At 39.9% G+C, this 26,217-nt stretch overlaps 1 protein-coding gene across 2 annotated transcripts in view; it reads right to left on the bottom strand.

Annotated features, from left to right (window-relative positions):
• Positions 1-26,217, bottom strand: part of GLRA2 (glycine receptor alpha 2) — a gene marked incomplete at both ends in the record, with an annotated part of 187,293 nt that overhangs the window by 91,917 nt on the left and 69,159 nt on the right. For both annotated transcript variants that reach the window (XM_079727445.1, XM_079727444.1), the window contains 3 exons: positions 19,058-19,272; positions 20,880-21,017; positions 23,962-24,044. In XM_079727445.1, coding sequence (XP_079583571.1) covers positions 19,058-19,272; positions 20,880-21,017; positions 23,962-24,044 — 436 coding nt within the window. The remainder of the gene's footprint in view (positions 1-19,057; positions 19,273-20,879; positions 21,018-23,961; positions 24,045-26,217) is intronic.

Below are 26,217 nucleotides of genomic sequence, written 5' to 3'. Positions count from 1 at the left end.
TCTGGGGAGTCCACAGTAGCTAGAGTTGACAGGGTAGAGTACCAGAATGGAGAGAATTGCAGAGAGAGGGAGAAAGAGAGAGAACTTCAGAAGTCTGAAGTCTGGTTCCTTTAGACCAGTCAGCAAAGTAGTGATAAGTGCATACATGTGAGGAAGGTAGCTGAGGCTAAGAAAAGAACCAAAACAGAAAAAAAAACCCAGGGACTTCCCTGGTGGTGCAGTGGTTAAGAATCTGCCTGCCAATGCAGGGGACAGGGGTTCGAGCCCTGGTCTGGGAGGATCCCGCGTGCCGTGGAACAACTAACCTCGTGTGCCACAACTACTGAGCCTGCACTCTAGAGCCCGCAAGCCACAACTACTGAAGCCCACGCGCCTAGAGCCCATGCTCTGCAACAAGAGAAGCCACCGCAATGAGAAGCCTGCGCACTGCAACAAAGAGTAGCCCCCGCTCGCTGCAACTAGAGAAAGCCTGCACACAGCAATGAAGACCCAACGCAGCCAAAAAGAAAAAAAATCAGACTAGAGGAGAAAGTACTTGGAGTTCTTACAGGGCTGAAAATAGTGCTTGTTGTTCCTACAAGCCAGATTAGAACACCTGATTATTCATGGGGCATTAGACAGTGTATTCAGAAGGGCCCTGCTTAACTAAATTACTGCTCTGAGCCTACCTAACAAATCTTAAAAGCAAGATCAAAAGGATCAAGTTGTTTCCAAGTAACTTAACTGTGTCTCAGAGCATCTTGATAATTTTTATAGAAAAAGAAAATCCAGCACCCAGCAAAGTAAAAAGCACAATGCCTGGCATGTAATACAAAATTACTAGGCATGCAGAGAAGCCCAAAGAGACACATAAGTGGGAGAAAAATAAACCATTTGAAAACAACTCAGAATAGATACAGATGTTAGAATTAGCAGATAAGGACATTAAAAGTCATTTTAATTGTATTCAGTCTATTCAAAAAGCTGGAGAAAGGACTGAACAGGGTAATAAGAGACATGGAAGAGGTTAAAAAAAAAAAGACCAAAATCAAACTTCTAGAGATGAAAAATATAATGCCTGAAAAGAAAAAATATACTGGATTGGGATTAATGGCAGATGATACTTAACAGAAGAAAAGATTAATGTATTTAAAAATATGACAATAGAAACTAAAATGAAATAGAGAAAAGATCACAAGAAGAACAGAGGCTCAGTGAGCTGTGGAACAAGTTCAAGTGGCCTAATATACATGTAATTTAATTCTCTGAAGAGGAGGAGATAGAGGTACAGAAAATTTATTTGAAAAACGAATGGATACAGTTTTCCCAAATTTGGTGAAAACTATGAATCTACAAATCTGGGAAGCTTGATAAACCCCAAGCACAAGAAAAATTAAGAAAATGACATTGAGGCACGTCATAATCAAATTGCTCAAAAGTAGAGATTGAAGGAAAATAGTTAAGATCATCAGAGGAAAAAAGACACATTATGTACATAGGAAAAGATAGGATTACAGCAGATTTTTAAATTCGAAACAGTGCAAATAAGACAATGGAGTAACATCTTTAAAGTACTGATTGGAAAAAAACGCCTAGTATTTAATGTTCAGTAAAAATATCTTTCCAAAACAAATGCGAAATAAAAGACTTTTCAGACATACAAAAGCTGAAAGAATCCATCACCAGCAGGTTTGCACTACAAGAAATGTTAAAAAAGTCCCATAGGCAAAAGAAAAATGATACCAGATAGAATTACATATCTACCCAAGGAATGAAGCACACTGGGAATGGTAACTCTACAGGTGAATATACAAGATATTTTTCAAATTATTAGAATCATGCAAAAGATAATTGACTGGAGACAAAAATAATATAGGGTTTGTAATATATTTCAAAATAAAAAATATGACAACAGTAGCATAAAAGCTGTATGAGACGAAATGGAAGTTTGCTTTGTAGGACTGTTGTACTATATGAGAAGGAATATAGTATTCGTTGAAGGTAGACTTTGATGAGTTGAAGATTTATATTATAAACCTTAAAGCAATCACAAAAATAATACAAAAAGAGCATGGACAACAGGCCAACAAAAGATATCACATACAACACTCTAAGGTACTATATCCAAAAGAAGGGAGTGAAAGAGGGAAAAGGTTAAAGAATAGAGGTGACAAATAAAAGATGAATAATAAGATGATAGATTTAAATCTAACCTTATCAATAATCCTATTAAATGTGAATATTCTAAACATCCCAGTTAAGAAACCCCTGGGTGGGGTTTTCTGCTAAGGGCTAATGGTCATGAACCTGACAGGTTAGTGGTGTCACAGAAGTGGGGAGGCAGTTACTGTTTCCTGTTGATGCCAACCATAGGCCATGGACTCTCCTGCTCCTTCTCTGGTTCACACGAGCACTACTCAATCCACTGTGCTCTGCCGATAACCCCTAATTGGGAAGTATGCTTTGGCACCCAATGACACGACTCTTTGATATGTTAGCTACAAGTCAGTGCTGCTTGTGCTCCCAGGGCTTTGTGGAGGAGGCTTTCCATGGCTTCTCACAGCCTTCCTTCCCTAGTACTCACGTCTGAGTTACAAATCCCAGGCTGTACTCAAAACACCTTCCAATCATACTTCTTCCAATCCTGAGATGTTTTCCTAGGTTCAAGCGTCTAGGCCCTCATTTTTAATTCCCTTAGGATGAGTTGTCCTCCAGTCGTTGACTTTGGCTCCATTTCTGTCTCCACCAATTCCTTACATATGGTCATATGTTTCTTACCATGTCCAATTCTACCTCCAAAATTTATCTCAAATTTATCCATTTCTCTTTATTCCCATAGCCAACACCCTATCCAAGTCATCTCTCCCTTGTTATTGCTATTGTTCCCCAACTAGTCTCCCTACATCCACCCTGGCCCCTCTCAAATCTTAGTCCGCAGAGTGGTCATCATAGCCTTTTAAAAAGATAGATCATGTCATATCCTTACGGTCAGAAAACTCAAACATGTTACTGAGGCCTACAAGGCCCTGTGTGACCTGGGTGGCTTTGTGTTTGCCACTTCCCCTTTAGTTTTCTACATTCTAGTCAGGTTTTCTTTCTTTCTAATTCCCTGAAGTTCACCGGCTCTTTCCAGCCTCAAATCCTGCAGGCCAGCTCTTTCTTCCTCTGGGATCATCCTTGGTCACCTTCATCTAGGCACCTCTTACTTAGCCTTCACATCCCGCTCGAACTTCACTTCCTTGGGAAGAGTCTCCTCTGACACTTGGACAAGCACCCATTTACTTGTTACATGCTCCCATGGCAGCCAAAATTACTTCTTAACAAGCATTATCAGCTAATTCCATGCTCAGTATTTGTCACTCCAGTGGGATATGAGAGTGGGGAGCACATCTGTTTTACTCACTTCTGTATGCCCAGTGCCAAGCATAATGGTTGGCTCCTGAAGTTCAGTATAGTAGTTCATTAAATCTAAGATGTCAGTGACTATAAGATGCACCATTATTTTACACAGCACTAAGAAAGAAAAACATCTCCAATTAAACTGATTTGTCTTCCATTTTAAGCTACAACCCAAACTCAAAGCTGTGAAAATAGGGGAAAAAAAGGATCTTAGAATACAGGATATACCATGAAGAGTAAATAAACTGAATGAATGAGTACAAACTAATCCTATAATACATATTTCCATATTTGCAGAGCATCCTTTCTCTGGAGTCTCCCCAAAAGAGAAATCCACGTATATGATTTAGAACCAACAATAAAATGTATGGTTTATGGGGAATGGTCTTCTACGTGAGCCAATTACAAAATGTTAATTCCTGTTTCAATTCCTCTTTTAATTAGGGTTGCATGGGGGCAAGAAACATTCATAGATACCAATTTCTGTTTAGTATCTTGTACCTTCAGATTCTCTCCGATGACAGAAAGGTGCTAATTTCCCTTTCCATAAGAAAGGATTGTTTAGGAAGTGAGCAGAAAACAGCAGTGGAAAGCAAAATAAAGGGTGGGACTGTTCCAGGGCGAGTTCAGAACTGTATGGAAGACTCACTATGATTACTCCAAACTGTGAACCATAATTTAAGAATATGGAAGGAATCTCTAGGTTACTGAATTCTTTGAGTCCCATCAATCAACCCTCAAGTGTATAAACTGCAACAGGCATAAAGGACATCCATTTTAAAGGCTGAAGGGACATTAGTGACTATAAAGTAAGACAGGAATAGAGTTGAGGTCCAATTAAGTTTGAATTCTGGCTTTGGTACTTATTAGTTGTATAACCTTGAGTCTCAATTTACGTATCTAGAAAATGGGACCAATAGTATCTAGCTCATAGGGTTGTTGAGAAGATTAAATAATACATAAATGAAAAGCACTTAGTAGCAGGTCTGGAACCTAGAGTCAATTAGTATCAGCTTTTGTTGTTTTCATTCTGAAAAAGGAAGAGGAGGAAACTGCCTAAAGTGTATGAGTATCCTCTATTATTTATTCATTATTGGTGCAATCTGGGTTTTTTAACTTCTTTAATAAAACATTTAAAAGTACCAGGATCAAAAAAAGAGAAGGAGAAAGAATGGGCTTGTGCTAAAATGTTCCTCTAAGTTTATTTAGGGAACCTGTATTTCTTTGCTTTACCAAACAACCTTTATTCATCTTTTTATAAACAAGATGTCCCATTCATAGTGGAGAAAAAAAGCACCAGGATCACAACTGTCCAGTTCAGTGAATGACCACAAAATGAACATGCCCATCTAATTGCCACCCAGGTCAAGAAATATAACATTTCTTGCCCCCTGAAGCTCAGCCCCTCATGGTCCATCCCCATCACTAGTCCCACGCTACTTCCCAAATCCTACCAGAATTCTAGTTGGGACGCCATAGATGAATTTTGCCTGTGATTATTTTTTTATGATTGTTAACTTTTCCTTAATGTAAGATTTGAGAGATTGATCTCTGTTGTTATGTGTGACTGCAGTTCTTACATTTTTATTTCCATCTAGTATTTCATTGTATGAATAGGCCACAATTTATTTAACCATTTTATTGCTCATGGTCATCCAATCTGCTTTCCTTCAACCTTTTTACTTGCCCTTAAGTGATGGATAATAGCCTCTACCAGGTTGGGCTCTTAACATAATCACACTGATGCAAATGATGGTTCAAATGGCTACAGCTGGTACAAGCAATAAACAGCAACTGAGTTCAGTTAGAAAGTCTGTTGAGGATGAATGTGTAACAGAAGCCTCAGGAATCATTGTGTTATTCTTAATATGAAAGAGAAAGGGCAATCAGGCAAACATTGTCTCTTCATCAGAATGGTGAACAAAGTTGCCAACTGCATGTAATACACAGTGAATGCAATCTGCGAGCCAAAAGACAGGGATTACAGAGCCTGGAAAATAACTTATCTCACACTCAAAAGTTTCCACCTGTAATTAGCACGGTACGGACAATGTGATGAAACTTAAAATTCTTAGTTCTTCCTCTGAGAGGATTTGAATTGACCAGTGGTTTCAATCTTGGTTCTTTACTTGCTAGCAACATAACTGTGGGCAAATTGCTCAACCTCTTGATGTTTCAGTTTCCCTACCTGTAAATTGGTGATGCGAAGTTGTATCAATACTTACCTCAGATGTTTGCTGTGAGATAACCTACGTAAAGCTTTTAGTACAGTGCTGGGCATGTTGAAGAAACTCGGTAACCGTTAACAACGGGAGGTGGTGTGGCCAAGAGATGAACCATACCAACTCAGACTCAACTGCCTGGATTCAAGTCTAGCTCTGTGGGAACTTGAGCTACTTACTTAACCCCTCTGTGCCTTAGTATCCTCCTCTACAAAGTGATGATAATAATAATATGTAGTTTATAGTGTTGTCATGAAGTTTAAACGCATCTATATTCCGACAAATGATACACAGTGAAAACACTTCCCAAGACAACAAAATTTAGAGCCACAGTTCTCAACCCTGGCTACGCATTAAAAGCAGCTTTAAAAAATGCTGATGCCTGAACCCTACTGCCAGATAGTTTAATTTATCTGTGGTGGAGTATGGAAAAGCTTTAAAATCTCTGCTGATTCAAATGTGCAGCAAAGGTTGAGGCCCCTGCTTTACGGACACTTCCTTATCAGGCCAGTTAAGCTCCTGCACTTATTCCTACTCCAATCACAGAACATCAGGAACCATTGAACACAGTCCCCTTATAATAATAACTACTGAGGGCCTCTTCTGTGTAAGTCACTCAGGTCATTCAGAGTTGAACAATACTTGGTCCTCTCCACAAAGAGTTTACAAAACATTAGAGCAAGTACATAAGGCCCTAATCACTAAGCCACAAGTCTGAATGCAATGACTGATATAAGACACAAAGTACCATGGAGGTAGGGAAGAGAGGCCATTTATATTTGATGGATCCATGAGGGCTTCATGTAAGAAGTGGCATCTACTTCAAGCAGATCTTGAAAGATTGAAAGTGAATTAACCTCCTAGGCATCAGTTTTCCCATCCCTAACAGGATTGCTGGGACCCCTTCTGCTAACAACACAAAAGTTTTAGATTTTATCAGTTCCTGTGTAGTTTGGAAAATATTTGGATATTCCAGTTTCCTTAAGGCATGGTCAATTTTGGAAAGCAAACTGGGGTCACCCCCTTTTTTTCCATTAGGTATGGAAAATGGTTTGCTTTAGGCATATCATGCAGTTTGCTTCAGATTGGAGCTCAGGGCTTCTCAAGTCCTAGATGATGATGCAGTCCAAAGCAATCCTTAAGTTCAGATGCACAGATACTTTTTAATGACACATTAAAATCAGAGGAAAGCAAAACCCACTTGGTTCTTGTTAGGTAAAGAAAAGGGGGTATTTTCTGATGATTGTACCCCTATGGAAGAGTATGAGGGCTTCACCTCTGGCCCAGAGTGGCTGTAGAGAGTTCAGCTGAGGAGAGCTCTGGACGCCTTTATCAGAATTCAGAGAATATATTTGCATCCAAACAAACTGGAGGAGCTGGAAGCGGAAATGGGCACTTGCATCGACACATTGAGAAACCTCCAAATTGGTTGTGATGGTGCTGAGGAAGCAAAACTGAGATAAAAATAGTCTGTCTGGATGCCCTCTCATCTAAACCATTGCCGCTTTATTATTGTTTCTTTGGTTATATTACTGTATAAGAAATAGCTGTCAAAGAAAAATGAATATAACACTACTTGATACAATCTGTCAGAGAAGTAAAACTTTATAAAAATGATATTCTGTTAGAGTGACATACTGTAGGTAGCCAGGATTCTTGGTGGTAAAGAATAGCCAGTTAAGGAAAGATGGGCCCCTGGCTATATGGTTTCCCTTTTATTTGTTCTGTCTTCTAGAGAAAGGTTAGATGGATTTTTCTCAGTGACTAGACGTTAGAGATGTATTTATTCATTAATTCAATCAACAAACATTTATTGAGCATATACTACAGGCTAGGTGCTGTTATAGGGAGCAAGCCGGATGAAGATCTTTGCTTTCATGGAGTTCATATTCAAGGTAAAGGAAACAGACAGTATAAAATAAAGACAATCCGTAATAGAATTTGATATGAATCAGTGTTGCTCTAAGGTGATAAAATACAGTGGGGAAACAAATCAAAAAGTTGAGTTGGGTCAGGGTGTGGATGAGGGCATGGGTGAAGGGATAATGGCTAGAACGGGCATTATTGAGAAGATAAGGTTTAAATAAAGACTTGGAAAAGGTAGAGAAGTTAGTCATGTGAATATCTGGGGGGTCAGAGCATTCCAGGCACAGAGAACAGTCATTGCAAAGGCCCAGAGATGACAGCATGTACCTGGCATATTGGGAAAACAGCAAGGAGGCCAGTGTGCCTGGAGTAATGAGCAGGAAAGTGGCAGTTAGCTGGCTGCCATCTTGGTAATTGAACAACTGGGTTGTTTGTCTCTCATCATTCAACAGGCTAGCCTGGCTTTTTTCACATGATGGTGTTCATAGGGTCCCAAGAGCAGCAAGAGAAAGTGAGCTACAATGTGCAAGCATTTTTCAAGTCTCTGGTTATGTCACATTTGCCATTGTTCCTTTGGCTGAAGCAAGTCACATGGTCAAGTTGACAGTCAGCGTGGGAGGGGGCTATTACCCAAAGGGTATGGATACAGAGAAGGGAATTATTATAGCCAGTTTTGTTAAAAGTCTACCCCATTGCCCTTACTTTACTGAATTATAATCTCCTATTTTATGTATATGTTAGTCTGTTTCTTCATGTCTATATCCTGAGTTTGTAGTACATGCTCCATAATAGTTCATTTTTTCTTCACTGTGTGGCATTTATAAGAACCGAAGACGTTTAGGTTATATGACCCAGATGGAGTTCCCCATTTTAGTGAAATGGAAAGAGAGTTCAAAATAATCCTGAACCTCAAAATGCTCTCCCCAAAATATTTATAAGCCTCACCAGGAGGTGAGCGGAAGCACAGCCTGGGTAGCTTCTCCCACTGTCAGCTCCGTGTAAAAGCTGCCAACAACATTCTTGAACTAAAGTACCAGTAGTGCTCCAGCTCTGTCCCAAGAGAATTTGCACACATCATCTCTGCATATTTTTATCACACAGTCACTACATCAACGACTCTTCAGTTTGCTGTGGCTCAGGAAATGTCGGAAGGGAAAGTTTATGAAGTCTCCCACGTATACAGACATCTGGTTGAAGTAAGCAGGCCTGCAGATCAATTTGCCAAAGCTTGGCTTTGTTACTTTTCAATGTTTTATCCAAGAACTCAGTAAAATCCTGATTTCACAAAACAGAATTGTTACCCACCTCTTTCAGAAATACCGATCTCTCCTAGGAAATTCATTCCAACTAGCTGGGGACGTACCTGATTCAAGGAGCATTCATCTTTATTTTTTAGAGTTAAAACAGACATCCCCCCAAAATCCTTACTTCAAAACTTTTGTAGGTATCAGTCTTACTGCTTTCATAGTTTCTCTTGCTGCAGTTTCTAGATAGAAACATTCTCATGGGGAATAAAGCAAGACCAAACATGGCAGGACTCTTTTGTTTTAAATTCCAAGCTGTCCTGGGTTTGGCAGCTTCTTGAAATGGTCCAGCTGGTCTTAGTTGACCAGATGGCTGAAAAGTAAGGCAAAATTTCCTTATATAGGAAATAGGGCATTTCAGTTAATAATGGCTAAAGATAATGCCTCTGGATGTTTGCCCCAAGGAGATGGTTATGGACCTGTGAGAGTCACCTACACACTGCATCCCAACTGTCCCCTATCAACGCTTGCTCTCAGCTCTACAGCCTCTGGGCTGTAGCCACAAATGGGACTCAAGACACACTTAGGAGTGGCTGCGAATCATTTAGCTATAATAACAAACACAGTGTAAAGGAAAAGAATTGTTCAGCTCCGTTTGGCCACACTCAAAGCCTGCCTGATGTCTCACAGCCTTCTCTTCAGTTCATCCTGATATTTTCCTGTGGGTTAGAAAGACGACAGTACACCCAGCCTTCAGTCTTTTTTTTTTTTTAAGCTTTTTAAAAGCCAGAGTTTGTTTCTATTTAAATCTTTAAAATGTCCCAAGTCCCAAGGATTTCCAGGTTTAAGATAATATTACAGTCAGGTGATAACTGTTGGTGATAACTGCCACTAGGGGTTTTATGCGCCAAACTGTTAGAACATTACCAGCAGAACAGCTTCTTGGAGGTTGATAAAGATGTATATTTTAAAAACAAATTTTATAGCTTCAAATGGGAAAGTACCTATGGAACAGATATAATGCCAGTATTTCATTTTTCTGTATTGAGGGAAGAGACTGAACTTCTAAACACCAAACCAAACAAAACCAGACCAAACCAAGCAAAAACCACAAAAAGCTTTGGTTGGCAGGAAGTCAGGGAATTAACTTGGAATCAATAAACACAAGTTTCTTACTTGAAATGTGTTTAAAATTCATGAAGCATGTTGGAAACCTTCCCAGATTGTCTTCTAGAAAAACTTGTTTTATAAGTGTAGCCCAAATATTATGAAGAGCAAAGTCCTCATTGCCTGGAATGACCTTTACCTCCTCCTCCTCCACCTGTTTAGTCTGCTTCATAGATTCAGCTCAGGCTCCCTCCTTCAGGCCATGTTCCTAGCACTGCTCCTTCCTTCTTTGACTCCCTTCCCCTGTTGCTCTTCCCTCCTCCCCCTCCATTTCCCCTTCCTCCATTTAATAATGTTAGGCATCCTCATCGATGCCCTTATATTCCACATTGTTTAATAATCACCATTCCACGTATCTGTCTCTGGCATACCAGATTACAAGCCCCTGAGGCAGAGGCAAGGACTGTTTTTTTTTTTTTTTTTATCTTTGATTTCCCTAGCTCCTAGCACAATGAATAGCCCAGAGGAGATGCTCAATAAATGTTAGTTGAATAAATGATGGATGAATGAACTGCCAATTAAATTATACCTGGAATACCACTTGACTACAAGGCTTTTCAACACTGTTTATTCATTCACTAACCAACTCTTTACTGAGCACCTCCTATGAGCCAGGTGTTATACTAAGTGGTGGGTAGGTAAACATGGACAAAATCAAGAGTCCTTGCCCTCATAGGGCTAAAACTCTAAAATCACGTATGTTTATTTATTTTGTAAGTATGGGAATGGGATTTCGACTAAAGCCTCACTCTGGAGGGAGAATCTACACATACGCATGCAGGATGCAGGACTTTCTAGAAGAAATGCTATCTAGAGACCATTTTACCCGACACCCTGTATTCTGGAAGACTAGACATTTGAAAAGAATTAATTGAAGTCATGGAATTTGTGGGTGTTGACAGCGCTATGGCATTTTCCGTACTCTCCTAAAGGGGGTTGGGAGAAGGTGGTTCACCCCACCACAGCAAGAGAAGAGCTCTCCTCCACATGTCATACCTGCTGAGCTGCTGAGATTCCAAGTTTCCCTGGAATTGGAGAGTAAAAGAGTTCTTAGGAGAACCTGTCGTGTGTCCTCAGCAGGTTGGGTTTTGTATGAAAATATGAACACTAGTACTTCTTTCTTACCTGGATAAATTCCAAAGGCAGTAGGTAGCTGGAATACCCAAGATGAAAGGGTGAAGGCAGAAGGGTTAACAATTAAGTTGCATTTCCACTATTTAGCATGGCAAGAACACATGTTCTTGGTGGGCCAAATAAATGGTGTGGGAAATAGCCAGATGTGAATCTTGTAAGCGTGCCAACCAGGAGGGCTGTCTAGTTGAGTAAGGAGGCCCTGCAAGTAAGAAACTGTATGGAATATGCTGCTAGGAGACAATAGCTAAGAGGAGACTGTAAGACATCAGCCAGAGTGCATTATTCATCCAGGGATGGCGTGGTATGTGGGACCCCCCAGAAATCTCCGAAGGAATCAAGTTCAATTCACAAGAAAGCTGGCATTTGGAGGCTTGCCATTAGAGAAGGCAAGAGTTAGAATACAACAGCGTGAGTCACATACAACTTTCTTCCATCCACCCTTTTACCCTCAGCCTGGTGAACTCAGCAACAGGAGCGGGGAAGAGAATTGGAAAAGCAAGGGGAGGAACTGTGAAGGAACAGACAGTGTGCCTGCCTCACTGCATATCTTCAAGCCAAAGGGCAGGCCTGAGCTGGGGGCAAGGGATGGAAAGAATATGAAGTTTTGCTTCAGGCTAGATGACTTTTTAAAAATCTGATAGTGGACTATCATAAAGTATCTATCACCAATATTTTAGGTGTCTATGAAATTGTAAAACACACATTTGTTCATTCTGGGTCTAATGACATAATATGTAGTGACTGAGAATCTATGGAATCTTCCTGAAGTCCCCCAGGGACAGGGTAAACAGAGCCAACTGTTTAATGTCAGTGATTGGAGAAAAACAGCCATTGCTTATTCAGACCCTCTAGAGCTTAACCCATTCAATAAACTGCCTACCTATGAAAAATACACACATACATGTACACGCACACATATGATAAACTTTGGCTCATCACATTGGCAGCATGACTATAAGCAAATAACGGGCCATCCAAAGAACATGGTGTCTTCTATTCATAATGCCCTGTATGAGTCTTCTAATACAACCTCCCATCCCATGGAGCAGTCTTTTCTATTACATTATGGATAGGGAAAAATGACCAAATAACCAGAAGGAATTGACTGCCTACCATGTAAAAAAAAACTGAGCTCAACAATGTATGCAGATAATGCCCTACTTTATCCTCATTTAATTTATGAAAGGGGTAGAAAATAATATGTTCATTTCAGAAATTAGGAAACAGGCTTAGAGAGGTTGAGTGAAGTGAAGGCGCTAAGATTTAGGTACAGGCCTGTCTGTGTTTCAGAATATTAAGATACCATCGTGGATGTATTCTTAACTTCCCAAAGTCTACTTGAGAACTTCTGAAAAGGGAGATACACTCCTTTAGAGAAATTCCTTTCTTCTATAGTATATGTCACAGTATTATGATATTATTCCATACATTAGAGCCCTAATATTTTTCTGGAAAACTTTTACCCATAGATTCTGCTTCAAGCCTACTCTATATCTTCTACATGGTTTCACATGGGGGAACATGCTTGTTCATTAATTTATTTATTTATCCATCTGGTGAGGATTTATTGATCAACGAGTCTAAGTCACACTGTTCTAGGTGCTGAAGTTAACATGATAAACAAGACAAAGTTTCTCCCTGAAAGGAACATACGTCCCATTTAGCCTCTTCCCACAGATCATCTCTCATTTACTCTACTCATCCTCAGTTCCTTCTTTTTTCCATTGCAAAATAATATTTAAGAAAATATAAGCATTTGTCATCTAAAACAAAGATATAACTCATATACAGATATATTTATAATGATCATACTCACAAATGCAAAAAAAGAAAATCTGAAATATCCAAGACGGTAAAATAAATGATTTATTTAGTCTATATCAAATAGACTATTAAGTTACTGCAAATTATAGTCATGATAGATTTTTAATGCCATGCGAAATAGGACATAGTATAGAAATGTATAAAAGTTTGATATAAGTTTTCTGTGTGTGCATGTGTGGGGGTTTGCCTACAAACGCGCGTGGAAAAAACACTCGACAGTTATATACAGGCTGGTTAACGTTAATGATACTTTCTGTGTTTTCTATCGTATATATAAAGAAGCATGTCTTACGTGTTATAGATTAGGAAATGCAGTGTGCAGGCCTACTCTGTAAAGGGTGTCGCCCTAGGCCATGGAGCAACTGTACAATCAGTACAGTGAAGCACCTTCTCAGGGATGGCCATGTTTATAAATTAGAATGCGTGTGTATGTGTGTAAGTAATTATTTGTTTTCCGTGACTCATTTTGTATCCCATTTTCCTTTCTTACTGTTATCCATATGAGTCACAACTCCCCACAGTCAGTTGAGAGCCAACCGTGTTTAATAATAGCCTAAGAAAAACACGTAGGAAGGTAAACCTGTGATGGCAACAGGATAACCATTATGAGTTCAGAGCTGAATATAAAATGATTTTGTATTATACCCTCTTTTGGTTTATCTGAGTTTCTCACTGCCTCTCATACAAAGATCACTAATCAGTGACCATTTATTTAACAGTAGTTTTTTTAAAATGAAGTATAGTTGATTTACAATATTATATTAGTTTCAGGTGTCCAGCATAGTGATTCAATATTTTTATAGATTACACTCCATTAAAACTTATTACAAAATTATGGCCAGAATTCCCTGTGAGGTACAATATATCCTTGTTGCTTATCTATTTTATACATAGTAGTTTGTATCTCTTAATCCCATACTTCTGTCTTCCCCCACCTGCTTCCCTCTCCCCACTGATAACCACTAGTTTGTTCTTTATATCTGTTAGATCATTTCTGTTTTTCTATATACATTCATTTTACTTTTAAGATCCCATATTTAAGTGATATCATACAGTATTTGTCTTTCTCTGTATGACTTATTTCATGAAGCATAATATTCTCTAGCTCCCGCCACATTGCTGCAGATGGCAGAATTTCATTCTTTTATATGGTGAGTAATATTTCATTGTATATTTATACCACATCTTCTTTATCCATTTGTCTATTGACTGACACTTGGGTTGCTTCCATATCCTGCCTATTGTAAATAGTGCTGTTATGAACATTGGGGTGCATGTATCTTTTTGAATTAGTGTTTTTGATTTTTTCTGGATCTATACCCAGGAGTAGAATTGCTGGATCATATGGTAGTTCTACTTTTAGTTTTTTGAGGAATCTCTATATTGTTTTCCCTAGTGGCTGCACAAATTTACATTCCCACCAACAATGTACAGTGAATCCCTTTTCCCCACATCCTCACCAACCAACATTTGTTATTTGTAGACTTTTTGATGATAGCCATTCTGACAGGTGTGAGGTGATTTTGGTTTTGATTTGCGTTTCCCTGATGATTAGTGATGCTGAGAAACTTTTCATGTGCCTGGTGGCCATCTGCATTTCCTCTTTAGAAAAATGTCTATTTAGGTCTTTACCCTACTTTTTGTTTCGGTTGTTTGCTTTTTGATATTGAGTTGTATGAGCTATTTATTTATTTTGGATATTAACCCTTTGTCGATCATATAACTTGCAAATATTTTCTCCTATTTGGTAAGTTGTCTTTTCGTTTTGTTGATGGTTTCTTTTGCTGTGCAAAAGCTTTTAAGTTTAATTAGGTTCCATTTGTATATTTTTGCTTTTATTTCTTTTGCCTTAGGAGACAGATCCAAAAAAATATTGGTACCCTTTGTCAGAGCGTGTTCTGCCTGTGTTCTCTTCTAGGAGTTTTATGGCTTCAGGTCTTACATTTAGGACTTTAATCCATTTCGAGTTTATTTTTATATATGATGTGATGAAATGTTCTAATCTCATTCTTTTACATGTAGCTGTCCAGTTTTCCCACCACCGCTTATAGAAGAGACTGTCTTTTCTCCACTGTATATTCTTGCCTACTTTGTATAATTGACCATAGGTGTATGGGTTTATTTATGGGCTCTCTAATCTGTTCCATTGATATATGTGTCTGTTTCTGTGCCAGTGCCATGCTGTTTTGGTTACTGTAGCTTTGTTGTATTATCTGAAGTCAAGGAGGGTGATTTCACGGCTTTGTTTTTATTCACAAGATTGCTTTGGCAATTTGGTGTCTTTTGTGATTCCATATAAATTTTAGGATTATTAGTTCTAGATCTGTGAAAACTATCATGGGTATTTTGATAGGGATTGTATTAAATCTGTAGATTGCTTTGTGTAGTATTGCCGTTTTAGCAATATTAATTCTTCCAATCCAAGAGCATGGCATATCTTTCCATTTCTTTGTATCATCCTCAGTTTCCTTCATCAATGTTTTATAGTTTTCATAGTATAGGTCTTTTACCTCCTTTGTTAAGTTTTATTTCTAGGTATTTTATTCTTTTTGATGTGATTTAAACAGGATTTTTTTCTTTCTCTTTCTGATAGTTCATTATTAGTATATAGAAAAGCAACAGATTTCTCTATATTAACCTTGTATTCTACAACTTTTCTGAATTCATTTATTAGTTCTAGTAGTTTTTTGGTGGAGACCTTAGGATTTTCTCTATAAAGTGCCATGTTATCTGCAAATGGTGACAGTTTTACTTCTTCTATTCCAATTTGGATGCTTGTTCTTTCTTTCTCTCTTCCTTCCTTCCTTCCTTCCTTCCTTCCTCCCTCCTTCCCTCCCTCCCTCCCTCCCTTCCTTCCTTCCTTTGTTTTTTATTTTTTGTCTGTTTGCTGTTGCTAGGACTTCCAATACTATGTTTAAAAAAGTGGTGAGAGGGACTTCACTGGTGGTGCAGTGCTTAAGAATCCGCCTGCCAATGCAGGAGACACAGCTTCCAGCCCTGGTCTGGGAAGATCCCACATGCCGCGGAGCAACTAAGCCCGTGCGCCACAACTACTGAGCCTGTGCTCTAGAGACTGTGAGCCACAACTACTGAGCCCACATGCCTCAACTACTGAAGCCCACGTGCCTAGTGGTTTTCTCTTGTTGTTTCAGCTGAGAGTAGCTCCTCTGCCTTATTATTTTGCTTAACTTTCTTTGCCTCTATGAATTTAAATGAAACAGTTACCTATTCCAGTCTGGAAGGGGTGTTCATATTCTAGACTGTATGTGCCTAACGCCTTTGGTGGGAGAGCAGATTTGATGTGGACATAAGCCAGGTCTTTCCTCAGGATGTGCTGGTAGCTATCACCTTGGTAGGACATGAGGCTGAAGATGGAGGGGCTAGAGATGTAGCCGGGTGTGGGGTGGGACTTCCCTTCTGCTCAGTGGCCATCACTGCCCTCCAAGTTGCTGGAGTAGAAGCCCTGAGGCTTGGGCTTGATCTGGCTCTGTTCCCTTTAAGTGTCTGCTTTCCCCTTTCCTAGCACTGGGACCTTTGCCCCAGAGCTGGGGATTGCTGAGGCAAGGGAGGCCCATGTGGAGTCTCGGCTCATTTTTGCCGCAGACAGATGTCTGAGCTGTCTCCGATGTGCTGCCAGTACAGGTGCCAGCAGTTATTTCCCTCGATCTGCTCAGATGCAGCCTCGGGTCCAAGTCCCCTTAGTCCCTCACTGCTAATCACTTCCCCCAGTCTCTGCCACCCCTGCGCTTTTGTGGAGCTGCACTGCAGGGCAGGCGGGGCTGGTGTGGACTCTCTTTGTGTATTGGAGTAAGCTGTGGGGGAGTGGCCATCATCAGAGTTCTGGGCTGCTTCTGATATGACGTTTGAGTAAGCGCCAACACTGGCTACTGCTGCCTCACCCGGGCTCTGCCCTGGGACTGGGTCATCTCTGCATCCCACGACGAAGTTTTTTCCCTGGTTGTGGCAGCCCTAGATTCCATACCACACTGCGACGTGGAGTAAGCTTTGTTGGAGCATGCACCGAGGCAGTTGTGGGAAACTTGGCAGCCACTGGCACAGTCCTCTCACCACCCTCTCTGCCCTGCCCCAGGGGCAGGCCAGTGCACAAGCACTCGTGCACATGCATGTTCCTCAGGAGCGGAGTCCAGGCTTCCCCCAGCCCTCCTATTAGTCCCAGTGGTCCTGCAAGCAGCCAAGGGGGCTTGTCTTCTCTGTGTAGGATGCCAGGACTTGGGCTTCCAATTGTGGTTCTCACTGCGCACTCCCCAAGACGGGCGTCTGTTCGTGTGTTCTCCCTTTTCCTCTGAGTCCCCTCCCAGGGGCATAGGTCCTGACCTGATTGCTTTTCTTCCCTTCCTACCCAATTCCATATGTATCTTTCTTATAGCCTTGGTTGTACAGGAATCTTTCTGCCAGTTTCCAGTTAGATTTCAATGAGAATTGTTCCACATGTAGATGTATTTTTGATGTGTTCATGGGGGGAGGTGACTTCCATGTCTTCCTATTCTACCGTCTTGATTGATCTCGTTTTTAACAATAGTTTTGACCATGTAAAATCACAATGGCTAATAAGAATGAATAACAAATTTGTAAAAAACCTCAAGCTCTCATTTTGAAAATAAATGACTATTCTTTTGGCAGCAATGACTAGTTGGAGGCTAAATGTCTTATGTTTTCACATTATCTGCTTGCAGTGTGCCACCAGTACTTTAGCTGTCTAGTAAAATGTAAAATATATTTGTGTGTCCTGGTGTTTAATGGCATGGCATTACAGTGATAGCAGTAGCTAATAAATAATGGGATATAATCAAATGAACCTGTTTGGAAGGAGGTACAGAGGGGATTAGAATTTGTGTTAGGCAATATTGATTTGTGATTGTGTAGCTGAAAAAAAAAAGCTGTTACCATTTTTGACATCTGTATTCCAACAGAAATATGACACAGGTATTTCGTACTATTTGTTATTCTAGAAAGTAAAAAAGTATCAGAGACAGATCTATTCCTTTCTCTATTAGCATACAAAATCTAATATTTATCTTTGGATGCATGGAACTTGAAAAATTTGTATAACTATTTCCCCACTATTCAACCTGACTCCATTATAGCCACAGGCCTCTTCCGTACGTCATCTTATCTTCCAACATAGGATATAATGTGGAGCATTATATAACATTTCTCATCATGTCAGTTGCAGCACAACTGAACATAAGCCCAAGCCAGCCAAGATAGGGGATTACATCTCAGTTATTTTCTGGAACTGAGTTTTGGACGGACTGCTAAACCAGTATGATACAGTGTATACTGAATACTAAATTGAATTCAGATTCCTGGAAAATTGAGGCTAATGGCTCAGTGTACTCAGTGAAAGGGGGAAATACACATAGGCACATTTTGGGGTGCTGGGGCATTTCACAAGCAGAACATTTATCATTACTTGCTTAAGCAATATTTACAAATGCAGAGGGCTGCTCTTACATAAAAATAGATTATGTAGCCATTATGATTTCTTATTCAGGGTGCTACAAAATGTCTTTCTGTCCCCAGTATCCACTCCACACTTCTCTGTCAACCTGCCACAGTAGCCAGAATTTTCACCATCTTCAGTGGGTCCACTGTTCTTCTCTAGGTAACTGTGTCACTCAAAATAGTAGTGTTATTAGCCATGAAGGTAAATTAAGGCATAGCAAACATCCATGTGTCTGATTGGATGCACCCTCATACTGCACCTTTATTTCTTATGTATACTCATCGCATATAGCTTTTCTGTGTAAATTTGCAGGAGCTTAAGTCAATCTTTTATTACTGTAAATGACTTCACTGAGCATGTGAATCACAATAGCCTCCCCAGTAACTACTTGACAATACAACGTAAGTTGCATCAATCTTACTCCAGTTCCTGCAAGCTTCATGCCTCATAAACAACACGAGGTCCAAAGTACTCAAGGGCTTCTTAGAATTCCTGAGACATGTTTCTGCCTCCACTCATTCCTCTTCTCTCTCAACCCTGAATCTCCTTTCCCCTAATTGATCTGATTATGAAGATCCCCCATGTCCTCAGAGCTCTAACTCTCAAACTCAGCTCTCCATTCTCTTCTTACTGCATTTGCATTTCCAACAGTGCCGCAGGGTAGCAAACATTTCTGTCTTCACAGAATTCTCCAGCCCGTAAGACCTTTGACAAACCTCTCAGGTCACTTGTTGTCAAGTGAGGAGATTTCTTACCTTTGGCAGAGATGCCCTGGAGCCTGAACTCTGGGTGGTCATCGTTAAGACTGTCGTGATGCCCAGTGCAACTCTGGCAGGGGCTGCATCCATGTTTATCCAAAAAGAGACCCAGGACAAAATGACTATCAACAGACTGGGGATGTACATCTGGATCAAGTAATAGCCCATCTGGCGTTCCAGGTGAAACTTAACCTCGATGCAGGTAAACTTTCCTGGAAACAGGAAGTGATGATTTAAAATCCAATTTGAATTTATCCTTCCCATTCCAGCCTCCCACTTTATTTATATTAAAAAGGAGCGTTAAAGATAGATTTGAAAGATTGCACAAAACGCTGACACTACACACCCAATTCAACTCTTTTCCAACTCAACCCGTAATGGAAATGACAGTGTGAGAACGAGTGATCTAAAGAGTCACTGGACCAAAACCATGTGGCATACTTAATTTTCAAATCTGTGCTTGTTGCAGCCTGACAGAGCTTCAGAATTTTCTAGACTATCCATTGGAAAGAAAATATTCATGTTTTGTGGGGGTTATAGTATGTCATATATAGGATATAATATATAACCTACAGCATATATGCATAGCATATACTACACAGCATATAATATATAACATATAATATGAAATAGTTGAAACCATTCCTTCCTAAGTAGTAAAGTTTACATGGGGCTCCTAAAGGATTTGGATAATTGTGTATCTATCTTTGTGTTACCAATAGCAAAAGAAAAATATACATTTGTAGAAACCATGAATATAATCTAGTCACTGTAAAAATTTCATAACCTCCTGGGTGATTGCTTGAGGACATTTAGAATATTCCTAGAATCTGTTTACAGTGTTGCATTGCCTATAAAATAGAGTGCATATAAAGATATTAAAACTTGTAACATACTATTAAGAGACAGATGTTACTGCCCCTTACCACTTTCCTTCCTCTTTAATTGGCTTGGAGTTAGAAACCCAGAAGGTAATTTGGCTTCGCTCACACAAATTATGAGGTAGGGTTGAGTTCTTCTTGGCCAGGAAGAACACCTTAGAGTCAGGTTTTAGTTATTTCATAGGAAGCATTGTTGACTTCTGGAACAAGTGTTCATGGACCAGAGCAGTCACTGAGCAAACCATCATGTCTTGACTGCCTCTCCTTGATCAGCTGTGTGGCATCAAAGACAAGGACGTTCATAGGAAAAGCTATCAACTTTCCTCGGCGGGCGTAATCTTCCAGGGAACGACAGATGCCCGCTTGTTGCCACTACCTCACATTCTCCCCCTGCCCCATGTGTCTGTCAGCACCACAGACAATGCGTGACTTTAGAGCCAGTTGACTCCCCGCAAGCTGATTTTCATGCACGCTGTCTATAGGACTGGGGAGTACAACAGCTGTATTTCTGGGCTTGCAAAGACCTATGTTATTATTTCTGTCTTCCACTAAGGCAGACAGTGCAAATTGACCCGAGGAGCTAACGTCAAGAATGGATACTGGGAATGGGCCAGAATTCATACACTTCCGGCACCATTTACAAGGTCTCATACACTTTTCCTCAGACTCATGTGATAGTAGATGGTCAGCAAGAGAACAGCAAAAGATCCCCAAATCTCTTTCCTTCTCTCTCTCTTTTGGAAAAATTATCTGTTGGGCTCCCTGACCTGTTCGAAAGGATATAGGCATCTTATGTGTTGGGGGATTTTGAGCCAAGCCCAGGACGGTGCCTTATAGCTCCACTTTCTTGGTAAATATGCAGCAATTAAGGTGATGGGATATATACTCCAAGTGGCAGGTGGAGCCCCCTTGGGTTTAGCAGCTCACAGGAAACTTACCAGTGTTGTAGTGCTTTGTGCAGTAGCCGAGCTCCTTCTCTTCTTTCAAAATGAACTGAGGCAGGGTCAATCCTTCAGCAACTTGAACTGGACCATCACTTAACCACTCAAATATCAGGTCATTCATCGTGTACCCAACTGGAGTAAACAAATCATAGTAAAAAATTGAATGCGTCTTTCCAAGAAAGCTTGAAAGTCTAGCCATGTAAAGAAACAAACAAGGAAATCATCTAAAGCGACATGCTCAATCAATTCAAGAGCATTTTTTAATAAAAGAGCTGCAATCATCATGACAACTACATGTCACTGGAGCCAAAGAAATGGAAGACAGCAAGCTATTTCTGAATGATTTTTTTTCTGTGTAATGGGAGAATGGAATTTATAAAGTCCATGTTTCTTCTGCCCACTCTATCCACTAAATGTTTCTGAAGAACAAGCAAGTAAACAAACAAAAATCCTTTGAAGACTGTCTTTACTTTAAAGAGTTGTGTCTGTGGATATCCATTAAGACAATGCAGTTCATGGCACCAGTCTTAGTATTTCAAATGAAAAGCATTCCTTTTTTTAAAAAAAAAAAAGAGGATGGATTTATCACAGGCCTGCTTAAAATATTTCCATTGCAAACATGGCCCCTCTCCTAGGGTCTATTAGCTTTGTTTTGAGAAAGTTTATGTTCAAGTCCTTATGGTCAATCCTCAGTTACTTTAGCAAGCGGGGAAGGCTATAGGCAGGTAACCTAAGAGGAAGCTGTGAGATATGCAAATCAAGCATATTCATTTGTGCTAGTGTCTTGCTAAAGGGGCCCACACATCACAATGGTTAATATAAAGTAAAACAGATTCTCTGTTGTATAAAATCATATTGTTATGTGACTTTTGAACCATCGAGAGTAAAATTGTTATCAGTTTAGTAACCAAAGTTAGCACTTAGTCTCCAAGCTCCTGCTAACTAGGTCATTATGTCAAGGGCTTCTGGGTTTTTTACACCCCGGAAATGAAGGCTACTCTTTTTTCAGGCATCAGTTCTCTCCCTTCTTTCTTTATTTGTGATATTTGAACTCTAAAAGGAGATTGAGGAGGGCAAGGGTTATTATGTGAGGTTTTGGCTGGCCAGTAAGCTCAGCAAGTTTATTAAGTTTATAGATTCTTATTCTTGTTTACTGCAAGGTGGTGACTCACCAAAGCTACCCAGAAATCAATGGCAAAGTTAATTGGAATCTACTTTCCTCTTTCTTTGGGCCACCTTTTCCATTCAAAGCCAGAAAATAAAAACAAGCAAGGAATCACAAAGGGGACTTCGTATAAGCATTGATGGTCCATAAAGAGAATGGCCAACCCTATCTCTTCCACATCAGTGCTGCATGAGCCCTTCTGGGGTATCTCCACCAAATACTAGAAGCTTGCCAAACACCCCCTATTCTTATCTGGTCAGCTTCTTGCTGACCACTACAATAATAGTCCTTGTCAGCCACCCGGAAACCCCAGCTGGGGGCAAACACAAGAGGTAAAGATGTGGGGAAGGAGGACGTAACATGAGGGTAGAAAAGTAAAGAGCAGTTCCCACCCTTCACAGTCAAAGTCAGTGGTAAACACATCACTGCTTCTTTGATTTCATCACTTCTAAATATGCAAGGGCCAAGCATATTTACTAATTGGAGTTTTTAAGCCTTGGAGGAGCCTCAGATGACAGCTATGGTTGCTGTTTTATAGAGAAACTAAGTGTTGGGTTGAGTCAGGGGAGAGTTGGGAGCAGTAGAGAAGTCACAAAGAAGGAATCATTATGTAGGAAAAAGTTTTTCTCAGCTGTCTTCTCAAGAGAAGGGGCGATAGGGAAAAGATGAATACATAAAGCCTACTGTAAACCAGAAATTCTCATTTTATTCCTGACAACTTCCTCAAACAAAGATGTTTCATTATTTTGTTTATTTCTGTAGGAAGTTTCAAGGGAAATCTACAGTGATTTTAAATGATCAGAAGGAAACCCTGTCACCGCCTCTTTTTTAATAATAGTTGATATGTCTTTTTACATTTGTTATTTTTCTAAACCAAGAAGTTAAAAGTATTTTCTTGCCCCTGCCTCATTAAATCTCCTAACATCCCTGTAGGTCAGTAGCACTTATTATTCTCTGCATTTTACAAACAGAGAAACTGACAGAGCAAGCCAGAAAAAATTTCATGTCTCCTGTCTAAAAATCCCATTACCTTGGAGGCATCAGCAACTTACGGCACATGTCAAAGATTTCAGTGGCGTCAGGGCCATGGCATAAAGGGGACAAAGTAGTAGCATTTTTCTATTCCCTTCACCAGGCCTTTGTATATCCATTGCTCATCTAAGGGAGATGCCTTTATTCCTTACCATCTCATGCCCCTCATTTTTGCATCCTCCTCTGGCTAAGGCCCCTGCGTCTTGTCCTCAAATCAGTTATCCCTTCCTGCCAAAATTCCTTTGGGGTGAAGGTCTATACAAGCATAAGATAGAAGGAGATACAATTTTCTGACTAGAATGCGATTCATTATACAGGTTAAATGACTAATAATCTTAATTTTCCCAGGAGACATTTTCATTTCAAAGAAAAGCTTACTAAATCAGGCTCATTTTTTTTTTTTTTTTTTTTTTTTTTTTTTTTTTTTTTTTTTTTTTTTTTTTTTTTTTGTGGTACGCGGGCCTCTCACTGTTGTGGCCTCTCCCGTTGCGGAGCACAGGCTCCGGATGCACAGGCTCAGCAGCCATGGCTCACGGGCCCAGCCGCTCCGCGGTATATGGGATCCTCCCAGACCGGGGCACGAACCCGTATCCCCTGCATCGGCAGGCGGACTCTCAACCACTGCGCCACCAGGGAGGCCCCAGGCTCATTTTTTGAGGAAGGGCAAGTTATTTGGCATTTTACCTTGAAAAATGGTCTTCTCTCTATTGGATATAAGACATGCACACACACTTTTGCTTGTCCTTCCCTTAAGGACCTCGGGAGTTGTTAAGTAGGTAGAGAATGAGTCTTACGGGGTTTTTCTCCTTAATGACACATTGAAAGAACCAGGTCATTGTTTAAAACAAGCAGGTGGTCATTTCAGTAGTAGTGACTTACAACTCTCCAGCTGCATTGTACACGTCTGGACATCCATTGGAAAATTCTTCAAGTCCATGGGACAGGATAAGGTCAAGGTGAGCCTTAGCAGAGAAAAAAAATTTTAAAAACAAGTTTTTAATTTTTGAGGTCTGGTTCTTGAGAAGCAAACCAAAAATACATTTGGCATTAAGCAGAGTGACACTGATTCAAGTAATGGAGTCTCAGCTCTCACTCAGGACAATGCTTTCTAATTTTCAAATCAACAGTAGTCATTGGTAAATTTTTAAAATACTATAGAATTTTGCTGTAACCCCTCACTCTCCATTTCCCATCTTCCAGCCTCTGAGTCTCATCTCCCCAGTGGCACTGGTCTCAAGTTTATTCTAGAATCAAGAAGAGCACTGAGAAATAGTGTAACAAGAACCGTGGGCTCTTCTTACACACACTGATGTCCAAAAGATGTAAAGTTTATACTGCTGTAGAATTGGACAGGTGGGCTTTGCTTCAAGGACAATAAATGATGTGATAAGCATAATTGGTTATGATAAGTATTCTCCTTCCATCAGGTGAGCAAAAACTTCAATATCTTTTCATTTGCTAACTACATGGATAGGTCAGTTGTACATTGTAGCATTCATTCTAGAATTTTGACAAATCCGGAGCGGGTAATCCTTGATCTAAAAAAAAAACAAAACCAAACCATTTGAGGATGGTGGCTTGTATAAATACATAGTCTTCTCCTCTCTGCACCCTGGGGGGACTACTGTGCTCCCCATTTCCTTAACTTTCCAAGCTCCAGCCAGCTCTGATCAAGTCTTTTATCAGGATATTGATTAAGCCACCACCTCTTTTCTACTATTTCCTTTATTAGTCCTCAAGGAAATAGTACACACCTCTTGCTCTTCAGTTTTTCTATACCTCAGAGATTCAAGGGAGGAAATTAAGTTGAGAATCGGCAGACCTGTGTTCCCTTTCAAGTACTGCCTCCAACTGTCTCTGTCCCCAAAGCAAGATCTTAAACTCAATAAACATGCATCCTCACCAAATGATGGGATAGGATCAAATGATGCTTCTTGCCATTTAGCTCTGATACTAGAATCCATGTTATTCTGAAGTTCACTGCTCCAAGTTCTGTTCATTTTCTCTCAAACATCCTTTCTATCCATAGACCCTTCTGACTCTTACACCATTACCTAAACTCTCCCTTCCTGTCATGCTCTCCCCTCCTGGTTCCCTTCTCTTTCCTTTCTCAGCTTCATGTTATACCTTCTATACAAGCCAAGACAAAATTAAAAAAAGAGTGGCCCAGTTATTTTTTTTTTATTTTTATTTTTTTTGCGTTACGCGGGCTTCTCACTGCTGTGGCCTCTCCCGTCGCGGAGCACAGGCTCCGAACGCGCAGGCCCAGCGGCCATGGCTCACAGGCCCAGCCGCTCCGCGGCACGCGGGATCCTCCCAGACCGGGGCACGAACCCGCGCCCCCCGCATCGGCAGGCGGACTCGCAACCACTGCGCCACCAGGGAAGCCCCCCAGTTATTTTAAAGAAGGAAAAGGTTTGGGATTTGAAGTGAGGTTAGACAAAGAATCCATGCTGACAATCTTCAAAATCATCAAAATACAACAGTGACTGGGAAAAGCAAGATACAAAACAGTGCAGTATAATCTCAATTATGTAAATATGTTTTCAATATTGGAAGTAAACACAACACTATATTAAGAGTAGATATTTCTGGTTGGTGGGATGATTCATATTTTTTTTAACTCTGTTCATTCTGCATTATCTATATTGACAAGTGTAGGCTATTCTACATAAAGACATGTAGGCTGTCTTTATGTAATTGAACATGCCTTTCTTTAAAGAATATCTGAAGGGTAAAATTATGTTTTATTCAATATTGTTTTGCTATATTATAATTATATTATTATTATTAAAATTTTGCCATAAACATACAGTATTTCACCTTCATTGCTAAATAAATTACCTACCTTCTCTGAGCTATTCTGAGAACACAAATACCATGTTTCTAAAGGAAAAACAATAGTTTTGGGTTCTAAACGTCTGAGTTAAAATAACACTTTAGACAGGAAAAATAATTTTTGTCAGTTGTGGAGTTCATTTAGAGATAGCAGTGTAAATATAGTTAAAGATATTTAAATTTCTTCACAGCATAAAGACTTTTTTTTGAGGTTTTATTTTATTGAGATCAATGCCATGAACTCTTTAAAGTAAGGGAAGAGTAAAAGAATCAAAATGAAAATCTCTAGTAATCAAA

The sequence above is a fragment of the Hyperoodon ampullatus genome (assembly GCF_949752795.1).
Source record: "Hyperoodon ampullatus genome assembly, chromosome: X".
In the NCBI taxonomy this organism is placed as follows: domain Eukaryota; kingdom Metazoa; phylum Chordata; class Mammalia; order Artiodactyla; family Ziphiidae; genus Hyperoodon; species Hyperoodon ampullatus.
Note: the sequence above shows the minus strand (reverse complement) of the source record. Positions and strands in the feature narration are given on the sequence as shown.